Source organism: Zingiber officinale, chromosome 6A, assembly GCF_018446385.1.
Source record: "Zingiber officinale cultivar Zhangliang chromosome 6A, Zo_v1.1, whole genome shotgun sequence".
NCBI classification, from domain to species: Eukaryota; Viridiplantae; Streptophyta; class Magnoliopsida; order Zingiberales; family Zingiberaceae; genus Zingiber; species Zingiber officinale.
The window spans coordinates 25,940,374-25,961,519 of NC_055997.1; the positions used below are offsets into that span (position 1 = coordinate 25,940,374).

At 36.0% G+C, this 21,146-nt stretch overlaps 1 protein-coding gene across 1 annotated transcript; it reads left to right on the forward strand.

Annotated features, from left to right (window-relative positions):
* Positions 1 to 7,783: 7,783 nt before the first annotated feature.
* LOC121996168 (probable beta-1,3-galactosyltransferase 2) lies at positions 7,784 to 21,119 on the forward strand. Its single transcript, XM_042550018.1, has 11 exons — positions 7,784 to 8,110; positions 8,682 to 8,784; positions 8,991 to 9,055; positions 9,170 to 9,378; positions 9,460 to 9,523; positions 9,776 to 9,848; positions 9,950 to 10,070; positions 20,086 to 20,173; positions 20,263 to 20,388; positions 20,467 to 20,576; positions 20,772 to 21,119. The coding sequence occupies exons 1-11, from the start codon at positions 8,010 to 8,012 to the stop codon at positions 20,918 to 20,920; spliced, it is 1,209 nt and encodes a 402-aa protein (XP_042405952.1). The 5' UTR covers positions 7,784 to 8,009; the 3' UTR covers positions 20,921 to 21,119.
* The last annotated feature ends 27 nt before the right edge of the window (positions 21,120 to 21,146 follow it).

The window sequence follows — 21,146 nt, forward strand, 5'->3', positions numbered from 1 at the left end:
AATATACTTCCCAAGAGGAAGATTCATAACAAGTGGCATATACCTCAAAGGAGATAGGCTAATATCGGCCGGGATATACCTCCAAAGGAAGTAGGTTTGTATCGATCGAAATATGCTTCCAAGGAAGAAGATCCATCTCAATTGACACATACCTCAAAGGAGATAGGCTAATATCGGCCGGGATATACCTCAAAATGAGGTAGGTTTATATTGACAGTAATATGCCTCCAAGAAGGATGGCCAATATCGGCCGGGATATACCTCCAAAGAGGGTAGGTTTGTATCGACCGAAATATACTTCCCAGGAGGAAGATTCACATCAATTGGCATATACCTCAAAGGAGGTAGGCTAATATCGGCCGGGCTATACCTCCAAAGGAGGTAGGTTCACATCGACCGAAATATACTTCCCAGGAGGAAGATTCACATCAATTGGCATATACCTCAAAGGAGGTAGGTTAATATCGGCCGCGCTATACCTCCAGAGGAGGTAGGTTTGTATCGACCGAAATATACTTCCCAGGAGGAAGATTCATATCAAGTGGCATCTACCTCAAAGGAGGTAGGCCAATATCGGCCGGGATATACCTCCAAAGAGGGTAGGTTTGTATCGACCAAAATATACTTCCCAAGAGGAAGATTCATAACAAGTGACATATACCTCAAAGGAGATAGGCTAATATCGGTCGGGATATACCTCCAAGGGAAGTAGGTTTGTATCGATCGAAATATGCTTCCAAGGAGGAAGATCCATGTCAATTGACATATACCTCAAAGGAGATAGGCTAATATCGGCCGGGATATACCTCAAAAGGAGGTAGGTTTATATTGACAGTAATATGCCTCCAAGAAGGAAGGCCAATATCGGCTGGGATAAATAATATAGAAGGGCACCGATAGAAGCCTCATGAGGAAATAATAATCATTAAACTAAACCTAGTCATGATTAACTTTGACCGATACAAGGAACCTTGGTACATTGAGCTATCCGTGATATAATAAAAGCAGGAGAAGTGAGAAGAAACGATAGAAACACTTTAAGAGGACTCATGAGAAAGAATATAGGCAAATATTTCAAATAAGAAAATTAATAAAGATATCTGCAATATGTGATTCTGTGACAGGTATTATATATTTTGGCGGGAAATGTGTCTTTAGATTATTTTGCAGGTGTTAAACGACAAAGAAAGTACATCTGGGGTACAAGAAAGATTCCTTAAAAGTCAGGCACCACAAGTACGCAGCTGACGTCATCTCCTAACAAACTCTAACAAACCGGGGTCCACTCCATGACTACGGAGGTTATATGAAGTGGTATAAAAGGGGGAATCCTCTCCGTTGGCTAAAAAAGTTCACATCATCACTCACATCTAGAACCCTAATTTTGCAACTACTGTTCATCTTCTTCTTCCTTCTTCTTCCACACCAAGAGAGATCACTGACTTGAGCGTCGGAGGGTCTAGCCAGGGATTCCCACCCCGGTCTTAGGTCACTGACGGTAGTGTTGGTCGGTCTTTTGTGCGCAGGAAGCTTTGAGAGCTCCGGATCTGGGTGTTCTTCGATCAGATCTCTTCATCGCCATTGGTATCTTGCATCGGGAGGGCACTCTTGTGGCTTCATCCTCTTGGATCTGCTTTGAGTTTCTCGGATCGGCGTTCCATAGTATTACTCTCCATCAGCAGTAGGTTTTTTCTCCCGGCTCTCCGTTTTGTCCAGCTTCTCAGACAGGATCAGTTATGATTCTAACGATGTAACTAAGTGTGCAGGAGAAGTCCAGATAGGTCGACGGGCTGACCGGATAGTTGGCACGATGTCCAGATAAGTCTACGGATTGACCAGATATCTGGCACGAAGTCCAGCTAAGTCGATGGGTTGACTGGATAGTTGGCACGAAGCCCAGACAGGTCGACGGATTGATCGGATGTCTAGCAAAATAGTAAGTTAAGGTAAATCACTGGAGGGGAGTGACTTGATGAGGGCGCGTTCTCCGTTTGAGGGAACAGTAAGCGTCGATCCAACTTAGATCCATTTTTGAAATCTAAGTCGAGATCTTGACTAAATTCTGGTCTCAAGAAGACAGGATCTAATTACTACTCTATTTGTCATATTGTGCTAACTTTGTTTTGTAGGATAATATAATTTTTATTTTACCTCGGACTAACATTTTCTTGCAGGAAAAAGGGTTGCTGGAAAAGGGGGTTCGGGCACCCAGAATGCCTGAAGCTTATCTTGTCGCCAGTGTGGAGCACACTGATTAGTTGGTCGACGTTACGGTCCAGGTGCAAGAGAGCCCGGAACTGCTTATATAAGCAGTCTTCCACCAAGAGCCAAACACGACTTCTTCTACGATTGCTCTCTTGCGCGCTGCTCCAAAGACGCTCATGCGACGCTGCGAAGCTCCTCCAAGAACCTACGACTCAGTTTCATTTTCCTTATTGTCGGTATTTTGTATAGTTCTTGTACTAAATTGTATAATACTTTTGTGAATTATTAGTGATTGTCCAACGAAAGCACTCTCATGTGCAGGTCTTGGAGTAGGAGTCGACGATGGCTCTGAACCAAGTACAATTGATTTATTAGCATTGCTTCAATTTTTCTGTTTTCGCTGCTTACTCGATTAAGTTTTAACGATCGCTATTCACCTCCCCCCCTCAGCGAACTTTACGATCCAAAAGCAAAGATGTTACCGACAAATATAGCTTATTTCGTCACTAAACACCCAACTATTTAAGTCAAAATATTATGTGTTGGTGAATCGTAGCAAAAGGTGTTAGCGATGAGATCAAATATAATTGTCGCTAGCATTAATTTTAGTCACAATATTATTTAAATCATCACAAATGTTTTTGCGACGAAATAATTTTAGTTAGGGACTAATAGTTTCACGTCGCTAAAATATTAGCGACGAAATTATACAATTCGTCGCTAATATGTGTTTATGACAAGCTTATAACGACAATCCTAGCGACGAAATTTTATCGTCGCAAATATTTGTTACCAATGAAAATACATGTAGCAGCAAAAAGTTTCGTCACAAATTCAAGGCCATAATTGATATTTTTAACATGTGCATGATTGTTGATTTACTAATTAAAATCAATAAATTATATGTAACTTCTGACCATATATAAAGATTAATACTTAATTATACGAATAAAATAAAATTAAGTAGTTTAAAATATATATTTTCATTGCCCTAGCTGTGCAACCTTCAAATACAATGCATAATAATTATTTTCTTCATTTCCCTCTAAATTTAAAATTTTAGATATGTCCCTAAAGTCATCAATTTGGGTTGGACTTGTCGGGTTGGTCTGCCCCACCAAACAATTTAAGTAGGTTAGATTGAAATTTTATCAATCCAAATTCACTGCAAGCCGACCCGCCTAGGCCCGTAACCCGTGTAGGTTGGCTCACGACGGGTTTAGGTTGACCCACGGGTTGAGAAATATATGTAAACTAAGTTTTATGCTAATTTATTATTTTATTTTATAAATGTCTGTTTACATTTAAAATAACTACTTTTTGCTATATTTGATTGATAAAACATTTCTGAAGTAAACGTTGAAGATAGGAAATTTTTTATTTTTATTTTTTTAAATTTTTAATGGCCTTGTGGGTTGGCCCACTTAACCCGCAACCGTTTTAGATTGGGTTGAGTTAGAGATTTTTCAACCTGCCAAGATAACGGGTCGCCTGTCACCCTACCAAATGGTCAGCCCGCCACGGGCCGACTTGCCCCGTCACAGGTTGACTCGTTTGACAGTTCTATACGCCCATATTCACGATTATATAAGGTTCCGTGAATATAGATGAAGGTATAATTTTTTTCTTACACGAAGGAAAATTTTCTTCATCTTTTTTGAGTTTTTTTTTACTTTCTCATGCATGCAGTCTTACATTTCAGTTTTTTTTTACTTTCTCATGCATGCAGTCTTACATTTCAGTTCATCACTAGGCAACACTAATAATATTAACTCTGTCGACAAGTCTTGCTTTGCCGGATATAATTATTTTTTATAAAAATTTTTACATTTGACTTTGATTAACATAGGGTTAAAATTATTTTTTAAATATAAAAAGATAAAATTTTACTTATACAAAATAAAGGGAGGTCCATAGTTATTTTTCCTTTTATAAAATTTAGGATGGTGTTTTAATTTTTGTCCTTAATCATTAGTCTTTGGCTACGTTTGGTAAGGTGTAATCTGCCTTGTAATATAATTAGGATTACATTACAAGGTTAATTATTTTGTTTGATTTAATTTTAAATTTTTATGACTACGTTTAGTTGGGTGTAATGTAATCTAGCTTGTAATGTAATCAAATTTATAATGCAATATAATATAATCTTGATTACATTACTACGTTTGGTAATATAATGTATGCAATATTTGATTATAAGGGTGATTACATTCTTTTGTTTGGTATCCATTATTTTTTTATAAGAAATGTAATTCATATTATTATAAAATGATAAAAATATCCTGCAACTTCTACCGATGACCGCTGCATCTCTATCGGAGCTTCCGTCCGATGACCGATGACGGTCGGCCGGCGACCGGCGACGGCGGCTGGCGACCGGCGGCGGCGGCGACCGGCGATGATGGTCGGTGGCCGGGCGACGGCCGACGGGCGGTCAGCGGCTAACGGGGGGTGGGTCGACTAACTAGGGGTATATTCGACATTCAAATTTTGGTTAAACAGTGAACTCGTAATGTAATCGGATTATATAGTATTTGCTTTGTAATCTAGATTACAAAACTTCACTACCTTTTGTAATCGAGATTACATTACATTACAGGTTTAAAGTTAAAACAAACAAAATAATCAGCCTTGTAATATAATCCTGATTACATTACAAGGCAGATTACATCCTACCAAGCGTATTAATATAATGTAATCTAGATTACAAAAGGTAGAGAAGTTTTGTAATATGGAATTCTGGATTACAAAGCAAATACTATGTAATCGGATTACATTACGAGGTAACCGTTTAATCAAAATTTAAATGTCGAATATACTCCTAGTCAATCGTGGCCGTCATCCACTGTCGTCGGCTGCCACTGTCCACCGCCAGCCGCCGGTGACCACCGTCGGCCGCCGCCACGGACGACCACCGCCCGCCGCCTCCACCGGCGACCACTGCTGACGATCGTCACCGTCGCCGGTTGCCGGTGGCGACTGCCAATGGAGGAGGTGACGACCGTTGGTTGTCGCAAACTCTAATAGAGGTGCGGCGACCATCAGTAGAGGTCGCAGAATATTTTTGTCATTTTATAATAATACGAATTACATTCTATATAAAAAATAATGGGCACCCAACAAAAGAATGTAATCTAATCAAAGATTACATACATTACATTATCAAAACATAGTAATATAATCAATATTATATTACATTTCATTATAAATTTGATTACATTACAAATAGATTACATTACACCCAACTAAACATAGCCTTTATATTTTTATCGTGGAAATTTAATGGGCTGGGCCTTGAGAGGTATGTGCTTTGAAGCACATCCCCTTAAGGCCTTAAATAAAATACCTCTCCTCTGTATACGAGGGCTCTTTCGTCCCCGGCCGTCTAGGGTTCATTCCTCAGTCTGCGAACCTTGAATACGAGTTGGATGGCGGCCGGTAAGCTCTAGTCGTCTTTCGAATCGTATCGATTTTGCGTTTTTCTTCTTCTGTTTTTGTTTTGCTGTGTTCTATCTGTTGCCTCTGCTTCTTCGGTAAAACTTTGTACTTAAAAAATAATTAATGACGAAAGTTTTATTTAAAGGAAAATTTGGTCCTCATAAAAATAATATTTTCTATGCGCAAAATTGTCTAAAGAACGCTGGATTTGTATGGGCGAATAAATTATGCGAACGGTTGGTGACACGTTAATTATAATGACGTGGACATGTGGTTAGTGTGTCCGCAAAAAAAATTACTTTCATCGTTATCACTTATCAGAGAAAAAAAGTTGAGTGGGAATCGGATGGAAATAAGAATATTATAAAAAAATCTCAATTTGAATCCGAATTTAATTCATGCTCCAACATATCTGACCAACTTAGAATAATCCATCCCATCCGATATTTTTAAATTATTTTTCTATAATTTTTTATTTTAATGTTTTACGTATCTAAAACATCATATTTTTTAAAATTTAATTTAATTTTAAAAAATATCTAAAACTTAAATCTGGGTCAATTAAAACTCATAATCTAAATTAACCCCAAAATTTCCTATCCAAATTCAAAAACGTCCTAGTATGATATTTTTTTGAGTCAACTCGATCAAATTGATGGATTGGGTTTATTTTTGATCTTTAGAAAAAAAATGATTTATAAAAAAGAGAAATGATATTCTTAAAAAAAATCTCAAGAAAAATTCTTAAGGATAGACACATAAATAATGGGACTCACAAAAAGTGAAATGATGGATCCCATTATTTATGTGTCTATCCTTAAAAATTTTATTTAAAATTTTTCCTTAAGAATATCATAGCTCTATAAAAAAAAAAGTCCACTATCTTAAAAGGTCATCAGTCTGTCAAAAAAAATATAAATAGAAGTGCCAAAAATGAATAGGGATGATATTGGTATTGTCAAAAATAAATATGTATCAAAAATGAACTTGACTCGTTAACCTGCCAACCAGAATAAAATCGAATTGGAGTTTAAGATTTTCAGATTCAAATCACTTCGGATAAGAGATTTTGAAGTTGGTTTAGTTTCAGATCCATTTGAGTTAACCCAAGCTAAGCTAAATTTAAGATTTAAGATTTTTTTAGTTAAATTTAATTTTATTTTAAAAATTAAAATGTTTACCTAAATATAGAATATAGTAAATTATAAAACATTAAGATAAAAGTAATCTCACCCCTAAATATGAACAACATTTTATTTATAATTTTAAAATTCTCTCCTTTATTTTGGGATGAGAATCTAACTAAATATAAATTTAATCTCATTCTAATGATTAATTAGGTTCGGTATTGTTGAGTCTAGATGATTGATCTAATTTTATAAATTTTTTTCTTCGATTGTCAAAATAAATCAAGAAACATTTACACCTAGAAATTCAATTTCTTATAAACCTAAACTTGGTCCCATTTGGTTTAATTACAGTGACTTGATCAAGTGGCTCTCTTGATATATAAAGGGCCTCCGGGTCATGGTGTTGTGGTAGGACATTCAAGTTGTCTTCCAGATACCTGCGGTTCGAACTTTCGGTTACGGTATATTTATAGGAATTTTTTCTCCCTGGACTTCTAGGCTGGCCATTACGTGCACTTTCTGATTTATCCTGATGATCGATAGAAAATTTTCATGGAAACGAATTGATCATCCTAGACTCAATATTACTCAACTTCTTGATTAATCTTGTTTTTTTTCTCTTGATATATAAAGGATATATATCATTGCTTAGGGACGTCACTTATTAGCTTTAATTTTGTTATCAAGATACAAACGTCTTACCTAAATAGGGCTTATTTATTTAATTTTCTCGTCCAGTTTAATGGTCAAATGGGCTTGCTATTAAACCTTGGGCACGGCAATTTCTGTGATCTGAGATAGATCTGCTCTCTGAGACAAATTAATTCTTACTCTTTGAATTCTACTCAACATCGCACCAGCATCCTCCTCCAACAACTGATGGGTCCCGTCTCTGTATGACCGATGAAAAAGCAGGTACATCATTAGCATGAGAAATAAACAATTCTGCGAAGAAGCACGTCGTAGATGCTTTGCTTATAATGATCATTAACTCCGACAATTATAGATATTAAATGAATTCACAGAAACATATATCGAAGTGGAGAAGAAAGAACGTGCATCATTTTTGGCTGCAATCGCATCTCTCACAGGCGAAAACTCACAAATTTGCAAGATCTTCTCCGAGCATTACCCAAAAGAATCCTTTTTGGAGCACTTTTTGGGTTCAGAGTCCAAATCTGAGGTCTCGCGAGGTTGGGAGGAGGGAGAACTGGGAGGGTGAGAAGGAGAAGAGTGATGAGTTGGAGGAGCAGAGGAGGAGGAGAGACCGTGTCTAAAAGATGGACCTTTTTGCTTTGCCTTGGCAGCTTCTTCACTGGCCTCCTCTTCACCAACAGGTAGTTTCTTCTTCCTGCGTTTGATTTCTCCTTCTGCCAGTGGATTTTCACTTTGTGCTTGCTTTTTAGATGGAGGGATATGAGCAGTGGTTTTGATTTTTAAGAGATTGTTTGGATGAGAAAGTCGAAGTGGGTGGAAATAAATTAGGATTTGAGAATCTTAAATAAGGGGTTTCGGTTTTTGCCCCTTTCTCTTTATCCACGAAAAGGGATATTATTTCTTCTGTTTCAATCAGTTGTTATAGTCAATGTTTCTGAAACTTGATGCTGTGATGCATCTGTTTGAGATAGATTGTGAGCTCTATTCGACAAGAAGACAATAAGAACAGGAGTAGTTTGATGGCGTGTTAAAGATTGATTAAGCCACCTTAGCTTCTAAAGCTTAAGCTGCTGTTTATGTATAGGTTTAACAAGCATAGATCATGATCTAATACTTGTATGTTGACCTAAATTCTTCTGACAGTAAAGAGTAAGTGGCCGTGAAACAATTTGTTTTCCTAAAAGTGACATGTAGCTTGAGTTATGGCATTGTTGATTTGTTTCTCATTGCTGTTTTTTATCTCGATGACAGAATGTGGACAATGCCCGAAGTGAAAGAGAGCGATATAATTCGAACTAACAGTGCCAGTGTACCAAACAAAGAGCTCATAGCCGAGAGATATTTTTCGCAAATGGTAATTTCTCAACATTCTTTTATTGTTCACCAAAGAGTTGCTTTGACTGTTCAAGTGACTTCCTAGGTCTTATTTTATTCCACTGTGTTTCAAGGATAATTTTTGAATTAATAGTGAAGATATTGTTACTCTTGCCAAACTCTATAACATTTCATGAAAAAAAAAAAAATCCTTTCCTGTCTTGAATGCTCTCTCATTCTTTTCAGATGGATCAGAAGGAAGAAGCGAGAAAAATTCTAGGGGAAGGTTCATCAACTGTCGATGACCTTCAGTAAGCAAGCTTATGCCATTGTCATTACATTGCATCCATGCATTTCATAGATGATTGACATCTTTAATTAAGTATCTTTCAACTTGACAAGAATTTGGGAAATCATGGGTACAGATTGATAAATAAAGCAGTTTCAAACTTAGAGATGGAACTAGCAGCAGCAAGGACAACACAAGAATCTATACTTAGAGGTTATCCAATACGACAAGAAGTTAAGGTTATTAAAACAATAAGACACAAGTATTTTATGGTTATTGGGATCAATACTGCATTTAACAGTCGAAAACGAAGAGATTCAATTCGTGCTACGTGGATGCCACAAGGTTTGCAAATATATCTAATTCCCTTCTACTTCAGACAACTGAATCCTTTTGATAATTGATCGGATTTGAAGCATGGTGTAGGTGACAAAAGAAAGAAGCTAGAAGAAGAAAAGGGGATCGTGATTTGCTTTGTTATCGGTCATGGGTGAGCACCCTCCAAACTCATTATAAACTAGTAGACCGACAAACATTCTTCTGTCAGCTCTTTATACAGGAACTTTTTCTTCGTTGTGGAGTAAATTTCCTCAGTAGTATCATGTTAGTGTCCAAGAGAGGGAATTAAATGTCATTAATATTCTTACTAATATTGTATAAAACAAATCATTTCAATATATTTGAAGTATTATGTTACAAAAAGAAGAATTGTATTTGTCACAAGTTGATTGCTTTGTTGTAGTGCTACTTCAGGTGGAATTTTGAATCGAGCTATCGATGCTGAAGAAAAAAAACATGGTGATTTCTTGAGACTGGTAAGATTGCTTTCTTTGTCTTATGCTATCATTCCACATACAATTTATATCATCAAAAGGAAAATTGAGAATCAGGACCTTGATTGTGTATTTCTTTGCAGGATCATGTTGAAGGATACCTTGAGTTATCAGCCAAAACAAAATCTTACTTTGCAACTGCTTTTTCTTTGTGGGACGCGGAATTTTACGTCAAGGTTGATGATGATGTACATGTGAACATAGGTAAATTTCCTTTGAATAATCTCTGATAGTTCAAGATTAACTCGTAAGTATCTGCATATGTACAAAAGATCTATATTAGGTGAAATGTAAAATTGTTGGGATATGCCCGATGCGGTGTGTGCTTAAAACACGTTTCGTAAACATGTACAACGGAAAACTTAACAATAAATAAACTAATTTATTACATCACACACACCACACACATGCAAGATAATCGCAGAAGGGCATCAACTTTTTTCGACGTTATCGAACCTCACCTCTATTTGTATCCATGCCAAGCTCTTCAAGACAACTCCAAGATAACAAGCTTCACCTCCGGAAGGTACTAGCCACAAGAGAAGAGAAGGTTCAAGAAAAAGAAGAAGAAGCAAAAGGAAGATCTTCTGCCTTTGGGTGACTCACGGCAACAAGAGGAGACCCTCTTATTGTGGTCAGCGACAAGAGAGAGGGAGAGGGCGAGAGAGGTATTGGGTTTAGGTTTCCAAAACCTAATCAAACTAATAATGAATTGTGTGTTAATTCTCTCTTAACTATATCAATATATAGTCCTTTTTAATGAGTTGGATTAAAAAATCTAAATCCAACCCATTATGTCTTAACAAAAAAATTAGCCCATTAACCACTTGGTTTAGTTCACAACTAAATCAAGTTGGTTCATAGCTAAACCAAATTGGTTCATGACTAAACCAAATAAGATCCAACTCTTTCATAAGAGATGTGGCCCATCTGCACTTCCGTTCCGACAAATATTTCCATATTTGTCTTATATATGATCCAATCAAATATTTATCTCTTGATCTGAGAATCCTATTCTCTAACTTATTTTACGTCTTTTAGAGACTCATAATGCGTGTGATCCAATGGGTTCCCGGTTTATCTTGGTCACCCATAATTAACTACTTAATTATGGAATGGTCATGAGTGTTACCTAGTAGTACATCATGATCTCCAATTAACCGGAAAATCACAGTTGATTTTAGAACTAATTCTAAACCCTTCAGCAGCCAGGGAGTCGTGCCTCGTTCTTTTCATTCGTCTTATACTTACTTGGTTAGGACATGGTCACACCTAGCCCAAGTAATATTTCCTCATTCTGCGGATTCAAATTAGTCGTACATGTATACAAGAGTCACATACTCTTAACATGTGATGTTTTAGCCAAAGACTTTGAGTAATAATCCTAACGAGTGGCTAAAGAATATACGTCTCCTTGCAAGGAGCGTTGAATCCTCTGTGGGCTATTAAAACACCTTCGGACACTTCGACTTATACCTAATCATCTTGGGTCCACATCTCCATGAGATGTTCGCTTAAGATGTCAAAATATAAGTCTCCATGACTAAGATGACTTGTATATCTCAAGTCGAAGGAAACTTGCACTCGAGCTGCATGAAGAATTTCACCGATATATTCATATATGTACAGAACTATATGAAATTTTACAGTTATTCACTCCAATGAATTGATTACCATAACTAGCATCCATGTTTAACTCTGACATCCCAATGTCTCCAGCTAGTGAATAACAGCTGCTTGGCCGAACCAAGGAGTATAACCTGTGCTAGTCGTACAGAATTGATGATGTCCAAATGTATCAATTCGATGACTAGGAAAATTCCAATACGTTCATAATTACACATGTAGAGATAATCACAAGTTGTGATCCAATCACAAATTCTCTCATGCTATGAATTGTATTGCGGATATTTAGTAAATGAGTTTAAGACTATTCAAATATATAATATGCACTCAAATAGTGAATCTATATTTATCAGATAAATAGTAAAACTAGAAGGCGATTGCCTTAGGCTATCCCTCAAAATCTAACGCTCCCACTTGGTCTAATGCTTATCGCCACGGTGTCCTAAACAGTAAGCATGGGCGTGACTCTCAAACTTACTTTGTAGTACGGTCTTTGTCAAAGGATCCATTAGGTTCCTTTCAGTAGGATTTTTTTCGAGTAGTATTTCTTTCCTACTAATGATCTCCCTGATCAGATGATAGCGGTGAAGTATATGTTTGGATCATGAGATCTAGGTTCCTTTGCTTGTGCAATGACTCTAATGTTGTCACAGTAAACAAGTAATGTTTCAACCGTGGATGGAACCACACCAAGTTCGGTAACGAATTTCTTGATCCAAACTGTTTCCTTTGCTACTTCCGAAGCTGCAATATGTTCCGTTTAATAGGTAGAATCTGTAACAGTGTCTTGCTTGGAACTCTTCCAAATAATTGCACCTCCATTTAATATGAATATGAATCCAGACCATGACTTGGAGTCATCCTTGCCCGTCTGGAAACTGGCATCATTAGACCCGCGTATGATCATATCACCATCTCCGTATACTAAGAATATATCCTTAGTTTTTCTCAAGTACTTAAGGATCGTCTTGACAGCCGTCTAATGAACCATTCCTTGATCTGACTGGTATATGCTTGTAATACTCAGAGCATATGATACATCGAGCTTTGTACATAACATACATGATAGATTCTATTGCGGACGCATAAGGTATCTTATCAATGCAAATCCTCTCGTCTTTTATGCGTGTGCACATAAACTTCGAAAGGTGAATTCCATGCCTCATAGGTATGAAATCTTTTTTGAATTCAGACATGTTAAACCGTTTTAGCACTCTGTTTATATATGTCGACTGTGAAAGACCAAGTAATCTTTTCGGTCTGTCTCTACAGATCTTTATCCTTAGGATTAAGTTGTTTCTCCCATGTCTTTCATGCAGAATGGCGTGGGCAACCTTAGAACTGACATGTTGTGTCCTATAAGTAATATGTCATCAACATATAATATTAGAAATAGGATAACACTTCTACTAACCTTTTGATACACACAAGGTTTGTCTAGATTTTGTGAGAAATTAAACTCTTTAATCGTCTTATCAAAACGGATATTCCAACTCCTGGATGCTTGCTTTAGACCAAAAATGGACCGTTGAAGCTTGTATACTTTATTCTTTTTAATAGATGTGAAACCTTCGAGTTGTATCATATACACGTCCTCGAGCAGGTCTCTATTAAGTAAAGCTGTTTTCACATTCATTTGTCATATCTCATATTCATAATGAGCTGATATGGCTAGGAGTATTTGAATGGATTTAAGCATGGCTATAGATGAGAAGGTTTCGTCATAGTCAATGTCTTGCTCTTGACGATAGTTTTTCACCACCAACTTTGCTTTGTAGGTTACATTACCATCTATGTCAATTTTCTTCTTGAAAACTCACTTGCACCCTATAGGCGTAATGCCTTTAGGTGGGACCATCAAATTCTAAACTTGGTTTTCGTACATGGAATCCATTTCCGACTTCATACTGTAAGTCACTTGTCTTTCTATGAACTATTCAAAGCTTCTTCGTAATCAGTAGGTTCCTTATCCTCAATGAATAACACGTCATTCGATTCTCTTACAAGAGATCTATATCTCTCAGGAACATTGCGTGTCTTAATTGATCTACGAGGAGGTTGTGTCATAATCGGTTGCAGTTTTTGATTAGGCATTTCATTAGTGTCTATTGGTGTCTCTTAAACTTCATCAAGTTCAACTATACTCCCACTTGCTTCCTGCAAGAGAAACTCTTTCTCTAGGAATGCAGCATACCTTGAAACAAATACCTTTTGTTCCAAGGGGTGATAAAATTGATAACCCTTGTTTCCTTAAGAGTATCCAATAAATAAATATTTATCAGACTTAACGTCCAACTTGTCTGATACAGTTCTCTTCACATAAGCAGGACATCCTCATATCTTCAAATAAGATATGAGGTGTTTCTTACTACTCCATATCTCATATAGAGTAGTTGAAGTTGCCTTCGTCGGAACTCTAGTTAGCAAGTAAACAACTGTCATGAGTGCATAACCCTAAAAGGTTTTGGGAAGATTTGCACGATCCATCATTGATTTAATCATGTCTAACATGGTTCGGTTTTGCCTTTCTAATATACCATTATGTAATGACGTATAAGGTGGAGTCTATTGAAACAATATATCATTGTCCCTTAGATAAATTTGAAACTCTTGGCTTAAATACTCACTACCTCGATCAGATCGAAGTATCTTAATACTTTTATCAAGTTGTTTCTTTACCTCATTTATGAATTCTCTAAACTTTTCAAAGACTTCAGACTTGTGTTTCATTAGATACACATACCCATAACAAGAGTGATCATCAATGAAAGTATTGAAGTAGCTATAACCTCCTAGTGCGTGAGTTGGCATTGGTCTATATACATCGGTATGTATGAGCCCAAGTAACTCATCAACTCGTTCACTCTTTCTAGAAAAAGGAAACTTTGTCATCTTGCTTTTAAACATGAATCACATGTATCAAATGTATCTAATTCAAATGATTCGAGAATTGCAATCTTTTATAATTCGGACATGCGTTTCTTGCTTATATGACCAAGGTGATAATACCACGACTAAGAGGTTAATTGATTATCTATTCAAACGCGTTATTCAAAGTCTGAAGAACGTGTAGATATATCACCAGATATATCTAACGTGTAGATGCCATTGCATAAAGTACCGTGTCATAAAGAACGTTATTCAAAGTTATATAACAACAATTGTTACTAAAAGTTAAATGAAGACCTTTTCTATTTAGGCAAGAAATAGAAACAATATTCTTTATTAATACAGGAACAAAATAATAATTATCTAGTACAAGTCCACTAGGAAGCTTTAACAAGTATGTTCCGATGGTGACTGCAGCAACCTTTGCTCCATTCCTTACTCGTATACTTGATTCTCCCTTGACGAGTCTTCTATTATTCCTTAGCCACTGTATCATTACATATATGTGAGCCTCACTAGTATCCAATATCCAAGTGTCTGAGGAAATAGCATGACAATCAATAACAAAAGTACCTGAAAAAGATGAGTCATCAAATGTCTTATTCTTCTTCATGGACTCAAAGATAAATCTTGCAGTTTCTACGCTAGTGTCCCATCTTTCCACAATGGTGGTATGAGCTCTTTTGTGTTGGTTTTACTGTGTTGGCCTTTATGCTCTTCCCCTTAGCCTGATGTTTTGGCTTTCTCTTATAACTTTTCTTGGAGGAGTCTACTAACAACACAGTTTTATGTTCACCTTTAACAGAAGACTCCATAGTCTTGAGCATATTAATCTTCTCGGGGATGATCGATTCTAAATTGTTCATCTGATAGTTAATCACAAATTGTGAATGACTTTTCGGCAAACTATGTAGAATTAAGTCAATACTTAACTCATGATCCATCCTAAAATCGAGTGATGTTAAACGCTCTATGTAGTCATTCATCTTTGGTATAAATTATACTTCTGCATCTTTGATTAAAAGAAAAGCTTGGAGACCTCAAACCTTTCGGATCTAGCTTGCTCATCAAATAACTCACGAAGGTGATAGACAATATCATAAGCATCTAAATGCTCATGTTGTTTCTATAGTTCAGGAGTCATAGCGGCTATCATGATGCAACTTGTAAGTACAGAATCATCCTTAGGTTTTTGATGGGTCAACAATTGGCCCGTAGTTGCATCGACATCAAGACTTGTGGGAAGAGGCTCATCAAGGACATAAACTAGCTTCTTAGCTTTGAGAACAATTCTCAAACTTTGAAACCAGTCTAAGAAGTTCGACCCAGTCAGTTTCTTCGAGTCCAAAATCGAACGCAGATTAACAGAAGTCATAATTAAATGATTAACTTAAAATAAAAAAATAAGAATGTATTAGAGACATGATTTTATTTATGTAAACAATTTATATGTAATAAAAGTCCGCTTATTTATCAAATTCAAATACCTTTATTTTGAATTCGGGAGATAGTAGGGTTTTTCCAAGTGGATTGATATCCATCATAGATAAGAACAACCTTGACTTTGGTTAGCAAGCCATTCTTAGCTATAGCGGTAGGTAACAAGTTTGCCGATTGCATATCGCTTATGTGCAACTATCATATTATGCTAGCAACTAATTGATTTTCGCATAAACATCGGGTTGTTAACATATTAACAAGTATATATCAAATGCATATCACCTAACTTCATCTCTATCCATATTGATCATGACTTTGGTACAACAAATCAACGCTTTAAGTTTAAAATTAACCCGTTAATTATGAGATTACATCTCTATAGTTTGAACATATTTAATTTCAAGTTGAGCTTTACTTTGACAACAACATAAATAAGAACTTAAACTCTGATTCTTACCATAACGGAAGGTGTAAGTTTTAATATTGTGTAAGGGATTTGGTCTTATCTATGTTATGCAAATATTTTATCTACATGAGATTATACGCATGACATAAATGATGACATGACACATCGCATGTATGACATAGCATGACACATCACACATACGGCAAGATCTAATTATATCGCATACATGGCAAAATCGAATCATGTCATAATTAATACATCTATATGACATATAATATGACATGAACATTACATAAATTTAAATATGTTATAAATTCATTTTGAAAATAAAAATATGATATAAATCTAATTTTAATAAATCAAAATTTATCTAATCAAATTAGGAAATCAATTTCTAAATTTAATTAACATATCTCAAATTTTTCTATCAATCAAGAATCTTTAATTATTTTAGAAACAAAATTTTAAATTAATTTCCTAACAATTTAAGAAATAAATAATTAATATTTCTTAATATATTACATAAACTTTCTAAAAATGGAATATTTTAATAAATCCAAAAAAATTTCAGAAAATATAATTTATATAATTTAATTTATAATATCACAAATTTGTATTTTTAAAGAATTTCAGATTTTTTCAAATTTAATATTACCTAACAAATTAGGAAATTTTCTAAAAATAAAATATTTCTCAAAATTTTAGAAAATTTCAGAAATAATAATTTCTAAATTAATAGAATATTTCTAAATTTATTTTTTTTAAAATTATTTCAGAAAATTTTCAAAATTGGAATTTCTGAACAATTTAGGAAACTTCCAAAAATAGAAATATTTTAATAATTTTAGAAAAATCAAAAAAATTAATTACATCACTAATTACGAACCGTAAAATAATTTTACGATCATGTTGAAGTACGATCAGGTTCTGATACCACTGTTAGGATATGCCTGATGCGGTGTGTGCTAAAAACACGTTTCGTAAATATGCAAAGCGGAAGACTTAACGATAAATAAACTAATTTATTACATCACACATACCACACACATGCAAGATACAATCGTACAAAAAAGATCATAAAACAAAACGAAATCGAATAACAATTATTCTAGGTATACCTTATGGATGACCTATAACGAGAAGGACATCAACCTTTTTCAACGTTATCGAATCTCATCTCTATTTGAATCCACGCTGAGTTCTTTAAGACAACTCCAAGAGAACAAGCTTCGCCTCCGGAAGGTACTAGCCACAAGCGAAGGAGAAGGATCAAGAAAAAGAAGAAGCAAAAGGAAGATCTTCTGCCTTTGAGTGACTCACGACAACAAGAGGAGACCCTCTTATTGTGGTTGGTGATAAGAGAGAAGGAGAGGGAGAGGGAGAGGGAGAGGGAGAGAGAGGTATTGAGTTTAGGTTTCCAGAACATAATCATGTTAATAATAAATTGTGTGTTAATTCTCTTTTAATCATATCAATATATAGCTCAATTTAATTAATTAGATTAGAAAGTCCAAATCCAACCCATTATGCCTTATTAAAAAATTAGCCCATTAACCCTTGGTTTGGTTCACAACTAAATCAAGTTGGTTCATGGCTAAACTAAATTGGTTTATGACTAAACTAAATAAGGTTCAACTCTTTCATAAGAGATGTGATCCATCTGCACTTTCGTTCCGACAAATATTTCGATATTTATCTTGTATATGGTCCAACCAAATATTTATCTTTTGATCTGAGAATCTTATTCTCTAACTTGTTTTATGTCTTTTAGAGACTCGTAGTACGTGTGCCCCAATATGTTCCCGATTTATCTTGACCGTCCTTAATTAACTACTTAATTATAGAACGATCATGAGTGACACTTATTAGTACATTATAATCTCCAATTAACTGAAAAATCACAATTGATATTAGAACTAATTCTAAACCCTTCAGCAGTAACAGTGAGTCGTGCCTCATTCCTTTCACTCGTCTTATACCTACTTGGTTCAAGACATGGTCTATGTGTTTGTCCTCACTAGGCTGACTACGTCACATCTAGCCCAAGTAATATTTTCTCATTTTGTGGATTCAAATTATTCGTACATATGTACAAGAGTCCTATACTCTTAACATGTGATGCTTAGGCCAAAGACTTTGAGTAATAATCTTAACGAGTGACCATAGGGTATACGTCTTCTCATAAGGAGCGGTGAATCTTCTGTGGGCTATCAAAACACTTTCGGGTACTTCGATTTATATCCAATCATCTTGAGTCCACACCTCCAAGAGATGTTCGCTTAAGATGTTAAAATATAAGTCTCCATTACCAAGATGACTTGTATACCTTAAGTCGAAGGAAACTTGCGCTCGAGCTACATGAAGAATTTCACAGATATATCCATATATGTAGAGAACTATATGAAATCTTACAGCTATTCACTCCAATGAACTGGTTATCATAACTAGCATCCACGTTTAACTCTAACATCCCAATATCTCCAGCTAGTGAGACCCGTGCTAGTCGTACAGAATTGATAATGTTCAAATGTATCAATTCGATGACTAGGAAAATTCCAATACATTCATAATTGCATATATAGAGATAATCACAAGTTGTGATCCAATAACAAATTCTCTCATATTATGAATTGTATTGCGGACATTTAGTTAATGAGTTTAAGACTATTCAAATATATAATATGCACTCAAATAGTGAATCTATATTTATCAAATAAATAATTAAACTATAAGACGATTATCTTAAAATATCTTGCAAAATCTAACAAAAATTTCATAATCTAATGTTGTAGGTCCCTTGCGGCTGGCTAGAGGGGGTGAATAGCCTGCACAATAAATTCAAACAAAACACCTTCCTCAAAACTTATAAATTGATTAAAATAAACACTTGCATAAAAGAATTAAAAACCTAATTAAAAAGAAGAGGCACAGAAAGAATTACTTGGTCTAGGATTGCTAATCCAAGGAAATTAAAGCTCACTAAAAGTCTCCTTTGGATGGAATAACCTCTTATAGCAGTCAAAGTTCACAATTATAAAGCTAAACTCAAATGGAATCGTTTTCAAGTGTTCCGTTTTCAAGTGTTGTATTTAGTTTCTGGGATCAGGACTGTATTTATAGCTCTGATTGGGACGCTTGGAAGGGTTCCAGGCGCTTGGAGGGAGATAAAATTTTATCCTTGTTGCAACGGATCACGACAGCTGGCATTTCGATAAAGTTTCTGGTCCGGGCGCCTGGACCCGCTCCGGGCGCTCGGACTTGGCTGAACTGGCTCGACCAGGGCGCGAGCCTGGGGCGCCCTGGGTTCGGGCAGTCAGGGCGCCTGGAATAGCTTCGGGCGTCAGAGCACAGTCCACCTCAGTCCACCTCTGGTCGACTTTTCTTTCGGGTCTTCTGCTCCAACTTCGCTTGGTTGGGTAATTTCGGTCATTCGGAATAGGGTTCACTCGAACCCATCTTCCGACCTTCTTGAGCAACTTTCCGCTTCGATTTCTCTTCCCTCGGAAACACCGCGTGTCTCCTTATCGTTCGCCACGTATTCTTCTGTAGCGCCTTGTCCCTCGGACGCACCGAGCCTGTCGACTCTCTCCCGTGCTGTCCTTCTCACTAGTTACGTCTTTCGCTCGACTTCCTATGCTCCTTAGTTCCTGCACACTTAGACACAAGGATATCAAAATACAATAGGACCTAACTTGACTTGGTTGATCACATTAAAACTATCACGGGATACTTACAAATGTTCTAAAGACGAAAATCAAACCTTTAACAAAGCATAATTGTGTTTCTTTGCATTCATATGTAAAATTTGACAACGAAAACCTTAAACAATGCATCTTGATTATATTTCAAATTTTGCAGCAACACTTGGACATACTTTGGTGAAGCATCGAATGAAACCTCGAGTATACATTGGATGCATGAAGTGTGGTCCTGTCCTTGCTAAGAAGTATGTTTAAAACAAAAACTCCATTGTATCGACTTGTTTTTCATTTTGCTAAATAACCTATAATTCACATGCCTAATTTCATATCACAGGGGAGTGAGATATTATGAACCTGAAAATTGGAAGTTTGGAGGCGACGGAAACAAGTACTTTCGACATGCCACTGGTCAATTGTATGCCATTTCAAATGAATTGGCAGCTTATATCTCCATAAACCAGTGAGCTATAAATGGATATGATCTACTCTTATTCATTCTCTTAGTGTCACTAGATTAATTCTTTTTGTTTCATTTCAGGCATATACTGCACAAATATGTGAATGAGGATGTGTCATTAGGATCTTGGTTCATAGGTTTAGACGTTGAGCATATCGATGATCGCAAGCTTTGCTGCGGCACTCCGCCCGGTAATAATACTAACAATTTTTGTTGATCATTTAGTATAATAGCTTTACAAGCAGGCTCCAACTTTGCTGAAAAGTGAACAAAATGAGATGTTTGCATTACAAACTTACAAAAGTAGGCAATCAATAGACGCCCAAACTTTGAATTTGCTAACATCTAGCATCCTAATGTTGCTCTTCGGCATGGTGTGTAAACAGATTGTGAGTGGAAGGCGCAGGCAGGCAACACCTGCGTCGCGTCGTTCGATTGGAGCTGCAGTGGCATCTGCGATTCGGTTGTTCGGATCAAAGAAGTTCATCAACGCTGCAGTGAAAACTCGAGTGCCATATGGAATGCAGTTTTTTAGGATGCATCCCTTCAAACAAGAGTCTACACTGTAAATGTAGGAAAGTTATATTGAATGCAATATCTCTCAACTTTGAGAAGGGAAAGATGTAGCTGTTTATATTTTTATAGAGGAAGGAAACCCTTGTTCACAATTCACAAACTTATGTTGTCGATCAAGAATCTGTATAATAATATTCTTGGGAGGTATTGAGAATAAATTTTACATTAATGCAGAATCAATTAAG